Genomic DNA, 20,510 nt, shown 5'->3' on the forward strand with positions numbered 1-20,510 from the left:
TCTTCAAACATAGGGTCCATTTATAGCAGCTCATCTTCTCAGCTATGGCCACTGCTAATGCCAAACACTGCAGCACAGGCAGCTTTAGAGAGCTTTGGTGTCATGTAGATCTTGATATTTAAAGCAGCTGAGGCTTCACATGCAGTGTGAGAGTTATGGTTACAGAATTCAGCTTAAAAATGATCTTTAGGTATTGTAATGAAAGCAAAATGCATGGAAACTCAAATAAATATATTTAAAGGTTTAGTTCACCCAAAAATGGATATGAACATTGTCGTTTCAAACCCATTTTACTTTTTTTCATAGAACTTAAAATGAGACATTTTAAAAGAATATCCTGAAGTTTTTCAAGCAATTACATTGAATGTGGCCTGGAGCCTTCAAGCATCAAAAGGGTTGCAAAAGCACCATAAAAGTATCGTAAAAGTGGTCTATAGGACTTGTGCTCTTTATTTCAAGAGTTCTGAAGTCATACAATAGTTTTGTGCGACAACGAGACCAAAAAGTTATTCAGTAAAAATCTGCATTAGCAATCCTTGAGAGAAGCACTAAAGTCTGTGAATGAATTTGGTTCTTCTGTAAGTCAAATTTGTTGAATCGATTGATCTGGTTTGCACAATAATGATTTGTTCAAAAATCTGACAAAATTCAGTTCACAGGTTCCAACTAACTTATTGTAACTGCTGTGATCATTGAATCAGCGAATTGAATGCAAGATCCAAAAAAATCTGATTTAAAGTGTAGAGTTGCCAATGAACAACAACAAACTCTTATATGACCTTCAGAAAAGATTGACCAGTACAAGAAAGTTTTTCAACCTTTTTTCGTTTTTTTTTTATTCACGGAAGAAAAATCTAATCAAGCAGCTTTCTTTTGTTCAACACGACAAAATTGCATGACCAACTTGAACTCATTGTGGCTGGATTTTGGCTGTGAAATTTTTCTGGACAATGGTAAATGTGACTGCACCTTTAAGGGTTTAGAACAACATAAGAGTGTCTGATAATTTTCATTATATTCAAGATCTCTCTCTTCTTCCTATTCCAGATTGGATCTTTCTTCATGATCAATCTGTGCCTAGTGGTCATTGCCACTCAGTTTTCGGAGACCAAACAGCGAGAGCACCAGCTGATGCAAGAGCAACGTGCTCGCTACCTGTCCTCCAGCACGCTGGCTTCGCTAGTTGAGCCCGGAGACTGTTACGAGGAACTCTTCCAGCTGGTCTGCCACATACTACGCAAGGCCCGCCGTCGCTCAGCCGCCCTTTACTACATGCTCCGTGGCAAAGCCCCTCCTCCTGGGGGAGGGAAGGGGCGTGGCAAAGGAGGTGCAGGATCGACAGGGGGAGGAGCTAATGTGAATGGTGGAGAAAGACATCACTGCCGTTCAGCTCAGAGTGAGTAAGGAAAGAGCTGGAGGCAGAGAAATGCTATGACTAACAGTGTTGGGGAGTAAATAACTAAAATTAATAACTAAAAATAAGTAGCCTGACATTAGGTCAACGGTTTTCAAAATAGTAGCAAGCTTTCATACAAACTGCCCTCTCTCGCTCATTTGTAATGTTAAAAAATGTTATTCATTCTAGTGAAATCAGTCATCATAAACTCTCCTTTTTCGCTCATATGAAGTGTTGAAAAGTTTGATTCAATTTATTTACTTTATATAATGTTGGAAAGTCTGCTTCATTTTAGTGAGTTCATTCTAAACTGTTTTGTTTAACATGTTGTGCTGGAAAGTCTGCTTTTATGGAATGAATCAGACTTTCCAACACACATCATTCATTCTAGTAAACTGGTTTTTGTCTTAAACTTAGCATTGAAACATCTGATTCACCCTAGTTCTATCCTCTATCATTTGTATTTGGCTTCAAAAAGTCTGATTCATTCTAGTGAACTGGTTCATTTTAATTTGTTATCTCTCATTCATACGTAGCATTGGACATTCTGATTCATTCTAGTGAACTGGTTCATTTGGATGTTTCAAAAGATGGAACAAAAAAGAAATCACAGCATAGCAATTTAATGTAATTTTTTGTTTTTTGTTTGTTTAATATTTATCAAATAATAATTTTGATTTAAAATTCATTGTGTTTGTATTTAGTTACAGTAAATTAGGATGTATTAATTTTGTTTCAATTTAGTGAACATTTTGTAGAAGTTTGGTGCTATTATTAGCATTAATTCATTCAAAACTCCAATAATTATCTGAAATAATAAATTATATCATCAGAGAGTTATTTGTCATTTGGTTCAGTGTATTTAGCCACTTGCATACGCTTGGAGTCTGGCCGAGTTTCAAATTAGCTTCCTTGATACTCCAAACCGAATAGCAAGTTATTTACATACATTTCTGCATTTAGCAGATGCTTTTTATCCAAAGCGACTTACAGAGAAGAACAAAGCATTCATCAAAGTGCCAACAATTGTTGACGTACACAATGCCAGGTTTATTAGACAACTAGATTAGGAAACCAGCTAGAGAAGAAGACAAATTTAGTTTTTTTTTTTTTCAAATTTGAGGTTTTTTGTTTGTGTGTGTGTGCGTGCGTGCGTGCGTGTGTGTAAGCGCATTGGTTTAGTGTGAGTGTGAGGTCATTAAAGTGCTTGCAGAAGAGGTGCCTCTTCAGCTGCTTTTATAAAAAAGTTATAAAAGCAAAAGAGCAAGTTGCAGTAAAAACAGGAACAAATCCATGCATGTCTTTGCTTTAATGGCCCAATGATATTTCAATCCAAAGCAGTAGCATGGCAGTTATCCAAGAAACTGACGGGCAAAAATTAAATTGTGTTATATGAAAATGTCAAACAAAATAATGTTGAATTTTTCTTCTGTCTTATAGCTCCTCACTGTATTCACGAAACCAAGTTGGACCACAGCTCCCAAACTCTAGAGAACGCCGTCTCCCTCTCCATCACCCCAAACTCACAGGAGTGTCCACAGTGTGCTGCAGCCCTGTCACTCAAGGAGGGGGAGGGGTCGACGGGGCATTCGGCCAATGGGGAGGAAGAGGAGAGTGCGCTGGAAGAGACCGACAGGGATGACAACCACTTGGATGAGAGGGGGGACCAGGACTCCGAGGACACGTTGAAGGATGAACGCACCTGTTTCGGGAAATGTAAAGACATCTGGGATGAAATAAGAGTGAAGCTTTGGGGTATTGTTGAAAGCAAATACTTCAACAGAGGGATTATGATCGCCATCCTCATCAATACAATCAGCATGGGCATCGAGCACCATAACCAGGTAATTTCAACCGCAATGTCAGTTCACATAATGAACCCAGTCTAAAGAAGTGTTGAACCTCATCATGTCACACATTACTGTAATAGTCGGCTCTTTCTGCGGTGCTGATAGAGTCTGCACAGGGCCTGCCATTCAAAGTAATGAGAGCGTGTGGAGCGGCCTTTGGAGTCTTGTTGGATCTTTTTCTTGCCTTGAAAGTGCAGTTAATTATCTTTGGAAGACGTAGAAAGCTACTACTACTCATGCACACTCTCTTGCTCTCTCTCTCTCTCTCTATCTCTCTCCTCCACCCCCTCATGTCTTTGGTGCCTTGCCTGCAGTGGGGCCTGTTTTCTCATCTCTGTGGGCTCTAAAAATATCAACAAGCGGGGAAAGACGGATATATAGAGAGAGAAAAGGAGAGAGTCACCATTGGCTTCTTTTACGCAGCATTTTTCACACGTGAAGCATCATGTAAATGCAGCCCACGCAGGCAAGACAGAGAAGCCCCTGTGTGCACGTTCGCATATAAACACAGTATCTTTTCAACAGGTTTTTCCTCATGAGTTTGTGTTCCAATCGACCTGATATGGTTAAAAAGATCATGTGTGGTTACATCATCTGCTGTGACTCATTATGTTTTAACCTGGCTCTCAAAAAGGATGGTTAAGATCACAATATTTACATGTGTGTGGGCAGCATGTGTGTGTTTGTGATCACGCACATTAGTCGATTGAATGACTGTCAACGCTCTTGGTCTGCACAATCAAATGCATTCAAAGATTCCTGTAGCTCAAACAGTTGAGCATGGCAACTAGGGCTGAAACGATTCATCGAGTTACTCGATTAACTCGATTACAAAAATTCCTTGAGGCAAAAACTCTGCCTCGAAGCCTCGTTAAATTCCTATGACGCGCACTATATGCGCAGGGATCACTACACAGCGCGTGATACATTTTGAATTTAGTTGGCGCGATGGCGGAGAGTAAAGATCTCCATAAACGGCAGAGAATGTCTAAAGTTTGGGATCATTACAAACTTAAAAAGGACAACAAGGTGCAATGTGTCTACTGCAAAGTAGACCTGGCATACCACAACAGTATGACTTCAACGATTCTGCATCTGAAACGAAAACATCCACTCCATACTGTTTCACCAAGCGTCGCTGAAACAAGGTAACGTAACGTAAGCCTAAGCCTATACATTGATGTTCTCTGATTTTAATCCAATACTGTATTTGTAGCGATGTCGTGATGCGGTTTGTCTAGATGTGATGTTTAGCTTTGATGTTTTTAAGTAGTAAACGTATTCACATTCAATTGCAAGAGAGTTTAGCCTAAAAAAAAGAGCCCCTTCACACACACACACACACACACACACACACACACACACACACACACACACACACACACACACACACACATGCGCACCCTCGTCTCTCTCTCGCACCAGTCAGACCAAATGGGGCAATGCATCACATATGCTTAAACTTTTATGTAGCCATGCAACAATAATTTCAGCATGCATTCACTGTATACATCGGGACATGATGGAGGAACAAATATAGTATTGCAGTCTTCAGAACATATACGGTATTGCAGTCTCTCAATGTTGGAGTTGGAATAAATACCTGTTTTTTTGTGAGAAATTAAAGCCAAATGCTTAATCATTTTACAGCCACATCATTTTCGTTATGCATTATTGGTTTTGGTTGTTTAAAAACACACCAAAAAAATGTATCCGATTAATCAATTAATCGATAACAAAAAGAATCAATAGCTGCAGCCCTAATGGCAACACCAAGATTCGATTCCCAGTGAATGCATCCACTGAAAACATGTATAGCTTGAATGCAGTGGAAGTTGCTTGGGATACTTTGTGCTAAATGAGTAAATGTAAATATAAAGGTGCTGTTAGAAAAGCTACCAGATGAGTCTGCTGTAACAGTGTCTGATTAGCAGCTGTTTCAATCCATTCTGTAAGGGAGCTGAGTTTAGGATTGTACAAGGATTGTGGGATCGTCTGAGCAACCAGTGAGAGCATGTATAAAACTGCAAAATACTCAAATTATGCAATTTCAAAGCTGAAAATGCTGATTTATTAAAATGTTATATCATTGCATTTAACTAATATTTCAAATGCAGTTTTTGCATGCTTGAATTGTTGATCGACTGTGGATTAAATGGATTAAATAGTTCTCCCAAAAATGAAAATTATTTCATCATTTACTCACCCTCATGACTTTACAAACCTGTATGAATTACTTTCTTCTGTGGAACACAAAAGAAAATATTTTAAAGAATTTTGATTGCCAAACAGTCAGTTACTATTGACTTCAAACAAAAAAAAGAGAGACCTTTCTCAAAATATCTGCTTTTATGTTCTGCAGAAGAAAGAAACTTAGTTTAGAACAGCATGAGGTTGAGTAAATGATGACAGAATTTGCATTTTTGAGTTGGTTTTATTTATCTTTAAAATATACTCAATACTTCAGCTTAACCACAAGGAGTGGAATTTTGGAGTAATGAGATTTCATTTCTGTAATTGAGGATGCATTTAACATTGTAAGTATCTTAGCTGTTAATAAAGTACGTTCTATAAAATGTCCAAAGGTATGGTATCTTGGTCAAAGTAGCAGGTAATCCGGGTAGTTTTTGCCTACTGTTTAATGAATACTGCATATTCTGACATAACACTCAATTGAAATAATGTCTATCACATACTATATACTGTAGCAGGGAAGTCCCCAAATTTGGAAATAGAGATTAGTCATTAAACTAATCCCCTGGTCTCCAAAATCCAATCCTCCGAAGAAATGTCAGCAAACACTCAAAATGACTGACAGCCAGCAAACACCTAAAAGTCCACTGATTGGCCGGAAAAAAAGCGTCTACACACTTAAAAATAAAGTTTCTTTATTGCCATTAATGGCTCCATGAAGACCATTTAACATTAATGGAACCTTTCCATTTCACAAAAGGTTATTTTTATAGTGAAAAAGGTACTTTATATTTAGATCAAATGTTTTTCACACTAAGAAAAAGACAACTGAGTATTTTTTAATAAGTAAAGATGATCGAATCAAAGTGACTTATCAGATCACAATGCTATTCATTTAAAAATAGATTTGAACACTCGAAAAAAGAACACATTATTGACGCTTAATGTAGGAATTAGGCTTGGGCGGTATCCAAATTTTGATACCGTCAAACCTCCTCCCTATTGTACCGGGGTATACGGTATTATACATGTACCGTACATACGGACATGTGATGATGCCAGTGTGTTGGGCAAGCCGTCAGCCAGCTTCACGCTGCATCTGTCTTTTGTTTGCTGCTGTTTTATTTCTGTGTTTCTGCTGCCGGGATGTAACTAGCCTTCTCGTTTATAATCGCGAAACTTTGTTTGACATCCGAGCGTCCTGTGAGGGCTTGGGGCTGTCTACGGATGGCTTGGGAGAAGCCAGGTTATCTAACATCCCAGACTACCTGCGCTGTTTCCCGTGCGATCTCCGCCGGAAAAAGCGCCACAGCACAGGAGACGTGGAAAGCGTGCCGGAGTGATTGCTCGCCTCAAGGCTTACCTGGGGTCTTTGGATGTGCCTCGTCCTCGTCTCCTCTGCAGCGGGGGCGGCTGTCGCCCCGCTGTCTGTGGCTGCCGGGATTCGGAGGACGCGCGCCTGCGATGGATTCGACCTGTCTTCCCCGGCCCGTTTGCCGGGGTCTCGTCGCCTGTTGTGGGCTTTTCTCCTGCCGACTTGGCCTCACAGCGTCTGCTGGTGGGCCGGGCCTCTGCTGCTTTAGTGACAGCGTCTGGTTCGGGTGCTGCTCCTCCGACGCTGTTCCGCCTTCCTCGCGGCGTGACGCGCGGTGCCCTGGGGGCCGACACCGGGCTGGGAAACCCAGCGTTGGGGAGGAAACTTCGGCCGGACTGTCGACGTGGTGTGAATTCGGCTAATTTGCGCTCACTGCAGCGGGCCTCAATACCAGACAGCTTGGACTTAACTCTTCGTATGGCCCTGATTAATGTCAGATCACTGACCAACAAAACATTTGTGCTGAATGACTTTTTTACAACCCGCAAATTGGACTTTATGCTGCTGACCGAGACGTGGCTTCATGTTGGTGAGTCCGCTCCCTTTTCTGAGCTCCTCCCTCCAAACTGTAAATTTTTTAGCTCTCCTCGGACCACTGGCAAAGGTGGAGGACTTGCCACTGTGTTTAAATCCACCTTCCAGTGTCGGCTGTCTGCGTCTGTCACTTACTCTAGTTTTGAGCTGCAGCTGTTTGAATTAAATTCCTCCCTGCCCATACTGTGTGCAGTTGTGTATCGTTCACCGAAATTCAACAAAGATTTTATGCAAGAGTTTGCTGGTTTTATAGCAGATACCAGGTTAAACTATGACCATTTTATAATTTGTGGTGATTTTAATCTACACTTATGCTGTGAAAACAAACCTATGGTGAAAGACTTTTTAAATTTTCTAAACTCTTTTAATCTCACTCAATCGGTGTCTGGCCCAACACATGAAAAGGGACACACATTAGACCTTGTGCTGTCTCATGGATTGTGTGTTCATGTAAATGAAATCTGTAACGTTTGTATTTCGGATCACTATCCTGTTTTATTTACGATCACAGTCCCATGTTCTGTTGTTAAATCTCCTGCTGCACGCTGTCGTCGTGTAATTAACAGCCAAACTCCAGTACAGTTCTCTGCTGCCTTCAAAGACTCTGTGATCTTTAACAGTGCTCTATAACTTGGATGGAGGTGATGCTACTGGTGCTGATGAACTTATGAACCTTTTTAATTCAACTTGCACAAACATTTTGGACTCTGTGGCTCCTTTGAGGATAAAACGCACTAAAGCACTCTCAGAGCCCTGGTTAAATGATACCACCCGCTCGCTCAGACGTGCATGTCGGCAAGCTGAGAGAAGGTGGAAAAAAGATAAACTCAGAGTGTCATATGAAATCCTACAGCAATATTTATCTGACTATCAGAGAGCTGTAAAATTTGCAAAGTCTGATTTTATTTCTAAGCTGGTCACCAACAACTGTCATAGGCCACAGGTTCTTTTCAATATGTTTACTACAATTACAAACCCCCGTAACTCTGCTCCTTTTACACCTACAGCGGAACTCTGTGACTCTTTCCTAAAATTCTTTGTTGAGAAGATTTTTGCTCTTCGATCTTCTGTAACCACCTCTTCTGACCTAGATCCCTCTGTTCCTCCAATCTGCCTTGCAGTTCTACATCAGTTTGAGCCCATATCAATCTCCTCCCTATTTGAGGTGGTCAATCATTTGCGGCCCACAAATTGTCCTTCAGACAGCATTCCCTCTCGTCTTATTAGAGAAGTTTTTGATACCATTGGACCTTGTATTTTATCATTGATGAATACCTGTTTGGTCTCTGGTTATGTTCCGTCTGCCTTCAAACACGCCGTTGTACAGCCCTTACTAAAAAAGGAAAATCTTGACCCCACTGTTTTCTCTAACTTCAGGCCTATCTCAAAACTGTCCTTCTTATCTAAAGTCCTGGAGAAAGTAGTTTATAACCAGCTGCAAACATTTTTAATTAATAATAATGTTTATGAAAAGTTCCAGTCCGGCTTCAAACCCCGTCACAGCACTAAAACTGCACTTTTAAGAGTTTTTAATGACTTGCTTTTAACTATTGACTCAGGAGTCTCTGCTGTCCTAGTGCTCTTAGACCTCACTGCTGCCTTTGACACTGTTGACCACTCAATCCTCTTGTCAAGGTTGGAGAATTGTGTGGGAATCAAAGGTACTGCACTTAGGTGGTTTCAGTCCTACCTAACAGATAGGAGCTTCTCTGTCCATCTTGGCGATTATTCCTCTGAGACAGCACCATTTACCTGTGGTGTCCCTCAAGGTTCTGTCTTGGGCCCCATTCTATTTTCGTTGTATATGCTGCCCCTAGCCTCCATTTTTGAGAAGTATGAGATCTCCTTCCATTGTTTTGCAGACGACATTCAAATTTACCTGCCCCTGAAAAGAAAGAGCTCATTACAGCCCCTGCTTGACTGTATGAAGGATATCAAAACGTGGATGAACCTAAATTTCCTCAACCTAAACGAAGACAAGACAGAGGTCATAGTGTTCGGACATCCTGAACTGTTTGATGTGGACTCTCTTGGCCCTCTAACTTCAAACAACCGCTCAACTGTGAGGAGTCTTGGTGTTATATTTGATAGTGCATTTAAACTTGATAAACAGATATCCACCACTGTTAGATCCTGCTTCTTCCAGTTGAGAACTATAGCCAAGGTAAAGGCCTATCTCCCGCATAAAGATTTAGAGAGGGTGATTAATGCCTTTATAACTTCTCGCCTTGACTACTGCAACTCCTTATATGTGGGCTTAGACAAGACATCTATTCAGCGCCTGCAGTTGGTACAAAATGCTGCTGCCCGCCTCCTAACAGGAAAAAAGAAGAGAGACCACATCACACCTGTGTTGCGCTCCCTCCACTGGCTTCCCGTTCATTACAGGATTGATTTTAAAATCTTACTCTTAACTTTTAAATGCCTAAATGGATTGGCTCCATTGTATTTAACAGAGCTTCTTAATGTTCACACTCCAACTAGAGTGTTGAGATCCACCAATCTCCTCCTCCTGGACGTGCCCAGAAGCAGACTTAAAACCAGAGGCGATAGAGCCTTCAGTGTAGCTGCCCCAAACTTATGGAACAACTTGCCACTCCAGATTAGAACTGCCCCAACTCTCGCACGCTTTAAATTACTGTTAAAAACACATTTCTTTTCTCTGCCATTTCCTCTCAGCTAAGTTTGTTATCTTTCCTGGCAAATTTTAAACCTAACTTCACTATATATCATATACTGTATATTATAATGTTTTTGGTTGTAGTTTTACTGTGTGCCTTGTTGTATTTTTATCCTGTGAAGCACCTTGGTCAACCTTGGTTGTTTTAAGTGTGCTATACAAATAAAGTTGATATTGATATTGATATTGATATTATATTACCGTGACTAATTAAAAATTATGACATAAGGCTCAGACAGCCACACCAAAATGTTGGCTTGTGCCTACACCGTTCAGAAACTGAATACCAGATCGGGCACAAAAAAAAAACACAAAAAAAAAATCAAGGCCAACCCGTGCACGTTGTGTCTGATCCCGGCTGACGGCATTAAATGTAATATGAGCCGTAGCCCTATTTAGACTCGACTATTTTTAATACTTGGGCCGTTATAATATGGTGGCGCCAAATAATTTTTTAACCCAGGTGCTGAGGGGGTGGTAGATATAAATACTATTTATAAATGAGCAAAAATGGGACAATTAATAATATTTAATTATTTTAATTATGACAATTGTATTCATTTTATTAATTAATTTAAATTAAATTAACAAGCAACAAGCAAGAAGTGCATTTGTAAATCCGGTGACACGCGTCCATTGATTTTTATTAATACAACTTTTCTGTCAGTGCTGCAAAGATTAAGTTGACGATCACCATCTCCTAGTGAACGCGCATATATAGAGAGAAATGCAAATCATGGATTACATAATCAGAAGGTATAGGCTAGCCTTTTTCTTTTCGTTTTGAATTGTTTCGTTTAAAGAAATTGACGATTGATATCTCCGTAGTGAACGCGCCTATAGAGAGAAATGCACATCATGGATTAATCAGAGAGTATGCTGCCTATATTTCTTTTCCTTTTGAATTGTTTCGTTTAAAGAAATTGACGAATCGCCATCTCCATAGTAAACGATAGAGAGAAATGCACATCATGGATTACATAATCAGAGAGTAGGCTAGCCTATTTCTTTTCGTTTTGAATAGTTTCGTTTAATTTGATGATCGGCATTTCCGTATGAACGCGCATAGAGAGAAATGCACATCATGGATTAAATAATCAGCGAGTGGCCTATTTCTTTTCGTTTTGAATTGTTTCGTTTAATGAAATTTCAAGCTTTATTTAGATATAGGCCTATCTGTCATGTCTGTGAGACATACACTGAGTTTCGGTTAATTTATGATGAGATTTCAATGCAAGTGACCGCGGCGGGCTAGCGCACGATCATGTCATGATTATTGTCTGCTATATTTGATTCTTATTTATTAAATCCAGGCAATTGGTTGATATAAAATTATTAAAATTAAGATACAATTTATACAAAACGAAATTCACTTTAAAGAAAGGCCTTTTGCAAAATGAAACTTGATTAAGTGGTCAATGTCTGACTCCCGATGCATCCCATCTTACTCGTGCTGTTCAGTTTTCATTTTCAATGTAAAAAAAATAACATTATAATAGTTTAACAAATATAAACTAATGCGCTTATTTAATGAACTCGGGGCAAAATGCATCCTCACAGCAGTGAGTGGGTGGTTGTTTCGGAGATGCGACATTAGGTTAGAGGTGTTTCCATCTCTCGCGGTCACCTTATTTATTGCAACATTTACAAATTGCCTCGTCAGTATTTACCGCCTCTTCCCTTCCCTCTCTCTCTCTCTCCTCCACACTGTCACTTGATGACAACTACATAAGTATTTTTAGGCATTGAATAAATTATATTTATATATTATATAAGTGCCGGTAATGACAGTATTGAAACTGATACCGTTGCTATGTTAAGACCCTGCGGTATACGATATTACCGAGATACCGCCCAACCCTAGTAGGAATACTAAATAATAAAGACATTGTGAAGCAAATAAAAAATTATATAAAGCTATATATAGAGGAGAACGATACAGGGGAAGTTTACCCTATTTTTGTATGGGATGCTTCTAAGGCAGTTACAAGGGGGAAGGGATTGCCATGACTGCTGCTTTCAAAAAAGCTAAATTGGCAACGTATGATAACCTAGCCAAAGAATTGCGAGTTTTGGAGCATAAACATAAGAGTAATCGGGACTCAAAGATGCTCAAACAAATGAAAGAAATAAGGGGACAGATAAATGACATTTTGAAAAGTGAACTGGAGAAAAAGATGAGATGCATTAAGCAGTCTTATTACGAATCCGGTCCTAAAAGCACGAAGAGGTTAGCTCGTCGATTAAAGAAACAACAGGCATTAAATACAGTCTATAAAAATTCAGGATCCTGCAACAAAACAGTTAGTATATGAGCCAGAAAAGATTTAAATTATTTTTGAGAATTATTTCAAGTCATTATATTCCCAACCCCCAGCTGCAAATATAGGGAGAATGAAAACGTTTTTAAACACCCTAGATATACCCACGATTGGTTCAACAAAATCGGTGATCTTTCCATTTATGGTGACAAAAGAGCAGTTAAGTGATTTTTTTTGTAAACCATGAACAAATTAAGTAGTGTACTATGCTATCTAAATAGCTCAGATAACGAGACAAGCTGCTGATAGATTGATTAGAGAAGTTTACTGTACAGCTTGAGGAAGGGGAGAGGGGAGAAGCTATTGGGTGTATTATTGTTTTGAATGAATGAGGACATAACACTCATTTATTACACTCATGTATTTTACCGTATTGTTTTGACGTTATTACTCCTGATTGCTGTGTCAATATTCAATTTCTCTAAATGGCATCTCCCTGGAGCTGCCGGTGGTTTGGTTTTCTTTTCATTCGTCCTTCAGTTGTGTTTTCTTGGCCTTAACTCGTCAATGGAAAGATATTGATCAATAAAAGAATGGAGGAAAAAGGAACAAAAGGGGCATCGAAGGAAGTGTTCTTGAATCAGAATTTGCTCTCGCTCCCCTGGAATTCGGTCGCCCTCTCACTTGTGCACATGAACATACACTGAGATAAGGTGTAATGGATTTATGTGATGTCAGATTACACATTGAAGCAGATCAGGGTGGTCTGTTGATCCTTTTCTAAGCACAGTAGATCTTACACTTGTCTCAGCATTCGACAGACCACCCACAATCTGTTCACTGACTGTCTGATGCTTGGAGCTCTGGCTTAACTTACCAGCTACAAACTGAATGGCTGGCTTTACACAATGTACATGAGCACACAGTCTGCCTGGAAACAAAGCTTAGGTTTAGATTGGGTTAAAAGGACATGATGCAAGGTTAGTGTGTATATTACTGTAGTAGTAATACTACAGCACAAAAAAAGTTTTTTGCCTTTATAATGTTGCCAAATATTTATTTTTCAAATAAATGCTGAAATGGTATGCATCGAAGAATCCTGAAAAAAAATCATGAATTTCACAAATATATTAGGCAGCACTGTATTGAGCATCTGTTTTCAACGCTAATAATAATAGTTGTTTCTTGAGCAGCAAATCGGCATTGAATGATTTCTTAAGGATCATTTGACACTGAAAATAGAAAATGCTTATTTTAAATTGTAATATTTAGTGTTTTACTGTATTTTTTATCAAATATATTCAGCCTTGATGTCCAAAAGAGACTTTTTCAAAAACATAACGAAACATGATCGGTTTTCATGTCAATAAGTTTCCTCCTGTGTAAGTGGGTGGATCTTGGCTTAAATAAGCCGCAGACATGCAGTACTTATAATGCACAGTATCAGTGTACTCACATCACCCTGATCTTTTCCTAACTGACGTTCCGCAAAGGAATTGTTCAGGTTTAAACTCTGTTCTCTCTGACCTTTGTATCATATGAGAGGTCACAGCCTCACTGAGGAACTTATGCCTGCTGTCATGAGCTGATCTTGTCCATGCAACAATGCACACCCTCTCTTGAACAACAATGCAGTGATCTGAACTGATCTCTCCACATTTACCTCTCCTTTTATCCATCCCAACCTTCTCTCTCTCTCTCTCTCTCTCTCTCTCTCTCTCTCTCTCTCTCTCTCTCTCTCTCTCTCTCTCTCTCTCTCTCTCTCTCTCTCTCTCTCTCTCTCTCTCTCTCTCTCTCTCTCTCTCTCTCTCTCTCTCTCTCTCTCTCTCTCTCTCTCTACAGCCTGATGAACTGACTGATGTCCTGGAGATTTGTAATATAGTGTTTACCAGTATGTTCACCCTGGAGATGATTCTCAAGCTCACTGCCTTTGGCTTCTTTTCATATCTGAGAAATCCCTATAACATCTTTGATGGCATTATTGTGATCATCAGGTAAATGGATTAACTTTTTACAAAAATCACATTGTGTGTGTTATGCATTTTTTATTGTAATAATTGATAATATATATTATATTTTAAATCTTTTTTTAATCAAAATAATGATACTGTTAAATGGGTGTTTCTTCAAATGTGGTAATATTTTTGGTCCAGTGGACATTTAAAAAAACTCTGTTGATTTTTTTTTTCACACACTCACTACACTATTTAATTTGTGAACTATCAATGTCCAACAGTGTATAAATGTATATAGTTAACAGGAGATTTTCTCCCCCTCAAAGTAATTAAATACTTCTCAAAACGATGTGGCATTCAATGGTAGAAATTATTTTGATTAAATGACTGATTCCTTTGTTTTGTTAAGGCATATTTCAAAGCTAGCATTTTATGTATCATAAATGCACACCTTTTGCATATTATTTTTGACAAAATAAGAGTTTGGCAGACAATAACTCAAATAAAATTGTGATATTAACCTAGTTTTTTTCTTTTTCTTCACACGTTTCATCTCAAACATAATTACTGACACTATTGTCTTCTTGTTAACCAAGTACCCTTTAGCGAAAACTTTATTCAGAGGAAAAAAATTGTTATAGTTAAAATGAAACTACAATAGAAAGCCAGAAAAAAAATATCGTCATAGTTTTAAACTTAAAATACGAAAATCCATCATAAAATATTATTACAATATTATATTATTAAGATTTAAAGTATATGATGATCACAGTATATGATGATGATGACTAATGATCACAAATCATGAAGACAAAAGATTTCCCCATGCAGATTTCTCAACGAATTCACTGCGTTGACCAACAGAAAGCTGCTAGGTTTGAAAGTAACTAAAGTGTGAGCTGTGCATCATATCACTACATTACTAACAATAGATAACTGACAAAGTTTCACAAAAGTGCCTGAAATTAAAGAAACACCCTTTTATACAATTGAATCAATGCTTTTTTGTGTATGTGTGTAGTGTATGCGAGATCGTTGGGCAGTCTGACGGGGGTCTGTCCGTCCTGAGGACATTCAGACTGTTGAGGGTCATAAAGCTGGTGCGGTTCATGCCAGCTCTGCGCAGACAGCTGGTGGTCCTGATGAAGACCATGGACAATGTGGCCACCTTCTGCATGTTACTAATGCTCTTTATCTTCATATTCAGGTGGGTTGGGCTTCGTAATTGCATTCCAGTGGGTCTCATATGCAATTATTAGTGAATGAAACCCAATATGTTTCATATCTGTGTGCCTACTCATAGTCTCTGTCCGTATCCGAGCTCACACTTGTTTGTAATAAACACCACACACTTTATCACACAAAGCAGCCTGGGTTTATAAAATCCACACCTGACAGCAGCCCCCTCCTCGCAGCTGGATCACGCCGGGATCACGCTCTGCATGGCTGAGCGTCTCAGCTGCACAGGCTGCTCAGAGCACACCTTAGCTTATGCTGCGGATGACAGGCCCATAAGGATCAGAGTGAGATTGATGGAGAGCAGAACAATAACACTCAGGCCCCTGGTGCCCACTGACTCACCCGCCTCTCCCCTGCAGCGCTGCAATTCCAGCAGAGTGCATCGAGACAGATGGAGGCTACTGCAGGATTGAGAGCATAAACCAATCCTGCCGATCCGTCTTTCGCACTCACGTTTAGCTTTCAGTGCCCCCAACCCCCTCCCCCCACCAAGCATCTCAATTTATAACCCCTCATCTGAAAACGATGCCCTGATTTATGTCTCTTAAATGGATAGTTGTCCCCAGCCTGCGGGTACAGTCAACAGGCTTTAGTAACTGTTAGCAGATGCCTCGGGTGACGTGTCTTTGGAGAAAATGGAGAGAATGAATCAGCATTACAGACTGGAAGCTATAGTTGTGACAATTATTAATCCGCTTCACCATTGCTCTGCCGCATAGAGAACTGTTTTACACAAATTAAGTTTGTCTTTCGCTAGGTGTTTTGATTGGAGTTCTGTGGGATGTTGTGCATTGTAATTTAGTTTTACTTTTTAGGAAAAGCAACATTAAGTTTCTATTTTGTCTTATTTTTTCTTTCCTCAAAAGTCGGATTCATTCACTTTTTCACTCACTCATTCACTCACTCACTCATTCACTCACTCATTCATTCACTCACTGATTCATTCATTCATTCACTCGCTCATTCATTTACTTATTCACTCATTCACTTACTCATGCACTCGCTCATGCATTCACTCACTCACTTTCAAAAACATATAATACTAAAACAAAATTCAGCCAAACACCATGTTTTTTTCAGCCTTTTTAAAATCTGATTTAAACATCTTATAGATTTTATATAGGTATATTTCATACAAGCACTTTATCATTTATAGACATTCTGTAACACTTAATTTTACAGTGTCTCTGTTACACATCTTACATGTACTATAAAAATAACAGGAAATTATGCATAATTACAAGCAACTAACTTTAAACCAAACCCTAACCATAACCCTAATTATTTAGTGAGTATATGTAGTGAATTAATATGGCAGAGTACTTAAATGTATAATTACACTGTAACAAGGACACCTTAAAATAAAGTGTAACCAGACATTTGTAATGTCTTAAGTTGTGCGCAACCATTAACAACCAGGCTGGAACCAGTTGTTAAGACAACAGCAAAGTTTATTTCGACCATACCTGCGAGTACCATGGCAAAGCAAATCCACCGCGGCTCTAAGGCAACACCAGTGTTATTATAATTTACTAAAACTATAAATATAATAATAATAAAATAAATATCAGCTGAGATAAAATGTTAAAAACAAAAATAAGGAAACATTTAGTTTAACTTCATGTAGTAAAATTACCTTAAAATGCATGTCCTTATGTAAGTCCAAAGGACTTTTTTTTAATTAAATACATACACTTCTTTAGCTATTGTCACATGGCAGTGATTATCCCTCCTTGTGCCAATGCTGTCACGCATGCCATAGGTTGCCGACCCCCTCTCTAGATCTACAAAACTCACACATACTACAATACTTACACACCTTACATGAATGAGAGGTGTTCAGTTATAACTCAGATATTATGGTTTAAATTTAAGAAATAACACATTATTGTACTTTTTCCTTTTAAAATAAAATGTGAAGTGGTCACTATCACTTGTAACACATTACCACCAACACTGCATGAATATGTTTGTAGAATCACCTCTGTCTCATTTATCTCTTGGTGCGTGTTGCATTTTGAATTCTGTGATCCGTCTCTCCAACGTGACTGATCTCATCTTTGGCTGCTGTCCAACCAGGACATATGTCTCCTCACATAGCACTGATATCATTTTTATAGGCCCCTCACCTCTGACAAACTCATTCATCTCACATCCTGTTGATCGGAAACATACGGTATCAGAATATCTAAACGTAAGATTTACATTCAAAGCTTGTTTGTCTGTTTGTTTTTGCAGTATTCTGGGAATGCACATATTCGGCTGTAAGTTCAGCCTGAAGACAGAGGCTGGGGACACGGTTCCTGACAGAAAAAACTTTGACTCCCTGCTTTGGGCTATTGTCACGGTGTTTCAGGTGCGTAGCGCTCCCAAAACACATCTTACTTATGAAAGCACTGCTGCTGCAGGTGATGGGGAACACAGGGCAACTGGGAGCTGGGTGAAAACACAATTTAATCACACACACCTGGGTATTCTCTGCAGAGTTGAAATGTTTTTAGAATATATATATATATATATATATATATATATATATATATATATATAAGAGATTTTGCTATGAGATTTTATTTATTTACTTTTTTCCTGGCTAACTTTCTCCCAAGTTTAGTCTAAATTTAAACAGTATTTGATAACACGTGTGTGTGTGTGTGTGTGTGTGTGTGTGTGTGTGTGTGTGTGTGTGTGTGTGTGTGTGTGTGTGTGTGTGTGTGTGTGTGTGTGTGTGTGTGTGTGTGTGTGTGTGTGTGTGTGTGTGTGCGCGTGTGCGTGTGTGCGTTCGTGTCTGTGTGTCTGCAGATCCTAACTCAAGAGGACTGGAACATGGTTTTGTATAATGGCATGGCCTCTACTTCCCCCCTGGCAGCCCTGTATTTTGTCGCGCTCATGACTTTTGGGAACTACGTTCTGTTCAATCTGCTTGTGGCCATCTTAGTTGAAGGATTTCAGGCTGAGGTAAGGTACTCACCTTAGGGCATCTGGGTAATTGAGTGTTTTGGTTGACGCACAAAGCAATCCCAGATCTAACAGGTCCAATACCTTTCAGGTTTAGTTGCTGAATATAAAAAATTCACCCCCAATGAGGTTATTTGAATACGTTCTCCTGAAAAAGCATCTGGTGGCTGTGATGCTTTTCTTAACAAGGTCAAATTTGTGTGGGTGTTCAGCAACAAAATGATAGCAAGAACATGCCATGGCTCTAATATCTTACCGCTGTCCTGGGGCATTTTTCCAAAGGCTTTTGTTGTTCTTGCCGGTGAATATATTTTCAATGTGCTTGCTTGTATAAATAGGGTTTCACGGGCAAGTATCCAGTCTGCAGGAGTAGGTTATCTCTCCAGGGACCTTGTAGAATTGAGCCTCCAGGTTATGGTCTAGATCTGAGGCACAATGTGAGGCTGAATGGGGAACTAGAGCAAATGCAACTGACTTTCAGAGGGAGGGTAACAAGATGACATGTCTATTATAAAATGCTTATGGCTGTTTAGTTATTTTACAAGAGAAATTCTGTCCCTCACACTCGTCTTTTATTTGTCTATGGTTCACACAGCACTAGAATACCATTGTTAACCCTATTTTGCAGTGGAAAGTATGGTTAATTGAAAAGCATGTTTTATAACCAACCTCACTTTAAAAGTGAAATCTGTGCTGTATGAATGGACTTAATCAGTATTTGCTTCATAACTCAACCTTACTTTTTTTCTTGTGTCGTTTTGAACTTGTGTCCCTGTTTTTTTTTTTTTTTTTTTTTCTGTCTGAAACAGGGCGATGCTAACCGTTCCTACTCGGATGATGACAGATCCTCTTGTAACTTAGAAGAAACAGAGAAAAAGGACTCGCTCCAGCTGTCAGGTACTGAGCTGTGGAATAATTGAAGAAGTGTTATTAAAGCACAGCTGTGTTTTCCTGTGTGTTTCTAAACCTTCTGGGAAATACTGTGGTTTTTCATTTTGGTTCATTCTGAGCAGAAACCGTATTTTGAGGTTCAGAACTCCCTTCCAAATTATCTAAATGATATGTTTGCGCTATGGTCAGTTACATGTTGAATTAATATTCATACAGTAAGCCTCTAGTGTTTTGAATTCCAGTGTTTTGAATTAGTCAGACCAAGTCATTTAGTCCTGTACTGTTCAAAGGTTTGGGCTCAGTAAGATTTTTTTTAATAGAAATTAATTAAAGCTGCAGTCCATAACTTTTGGCGCTCTAGTGGTTAATAAACAGAACTGCATGCTTGTTGCGGAAGAACATTGTAGCTGGAACTACTTCTCTCTGTTTATGTCTATGACGAGACTCGCAGGTACTTGGCTACTCCACAGTGGTACGACCCATACCAGCCTAAATTAGTCCAAATATAGACTCTTATTATAGGTGTACCGTGGTGATTCAGGATAATACAACAAAAACACGGTTAGGAAAATGGATTTATGATGTACTCGCTTATTATATAAATTTTGTGAATTTTGAAAACAAAAAAGTTACAGACCACAGCTTTAATTAATTCAGCAAGGATGCATTCAATTTTCAACATTGATAATAACTGACCATCAAATCATCATATTATAAGGATTTCTGAAGGATCATGTGACACTGAAGACTGAAGTTCTCACAGAAATAAACTACATTTCTAAATATACTTAAATTATTTTAAATTGTAATAATATTTTTACAATATTACTGCTCTACTATATTTTTGATTAAATAAATGCAGCCTTGTTGAGCAGAATGTGAGAGAATTTTTTCAGTCTTACCGACTCCAAACGTTTGAACAGTTTTTTTTTTTCGCCTTCAGGTCGCGCCTAATTTTGAAAGTCAACATTTAGATTATTTGAAATAAAATGCATTATATAGGCCTAAGTCACTGAGGAATAAATCACAGCTTGCTTCATGATAAAAAAAATAAAAAAAACTGACTTTACAGTCCAGAAAATAGCAAATTATTTCACGGACTCCCTGGGCACTTGAGAACTGCTGGTCTACACAGAAGAAAGCCCTATCTAGGCTCTTCCCCGGTATGGGTTGTGTCGAGC

General features: G+C 38.9%; 1 protein-coding gene across 5 annotated transcripts in view; it reads left to right on the forward strand.

Moving 5' to 3' along the window:
* cacna1ia (calcium voltage-gated channel subunit alpha1 Ia) overlaps window positions 1-20,510 on the forward strand; it is a 142,411-nt gene that overhangs the window by 38,609 nt on the left and 83,292 nt on the right. For all 5 annotated transcript variants that reach the window (XM_077212522.1, XM_077212524.1, XM_077212523.1 and 2 more), the window contains exons 7-13: window positions 1,048-1,396; window positions 2,837-3,240; window positions 14,132-14,283; window positions 15,266-15,451; window positions 17,722-17,839; window positions 18,283-18,438; window positions 19,248-19,335. In XM_077212522.1, the coding sequence (XP_077068637.1) occupies window positions 1,048-1,396; window positions 2,837-3,240; window positions 14,132-14,283; window positions 15,266-15,451; window positions 17,722-17,839; window positions 18,283-18,438; window positions 19,248-19,335 (1,453 nt within the window). The remainder of the gene's footprint in view (window positions 1-1,047; window positions 1,397-2,836; window positions 3,241-14,131; window positions 14,284-15,265; window positions 15,452-17,721; window positions 17,840-18,282; window positions 18,439-19,247; window positions 19,336-20,510) is intronic.

The sequence above is a fragment of the Siphateles boraxobius genome, unplaced genomic scaffold, assembly GCF_051911475.1.
Source record: "Siphateles boraxobius isolate OS27281-9 unplaced genomic scaffold, OSU_SipBor_1 66, whole genome shotgun sequence".
Taxonomy (NCBI): Eukaryota; Metazoa; Chordata; class Actinopteri; order Cypriniformes; family Leuciscidae; genus Siphateles; species Siphateles boraxobius.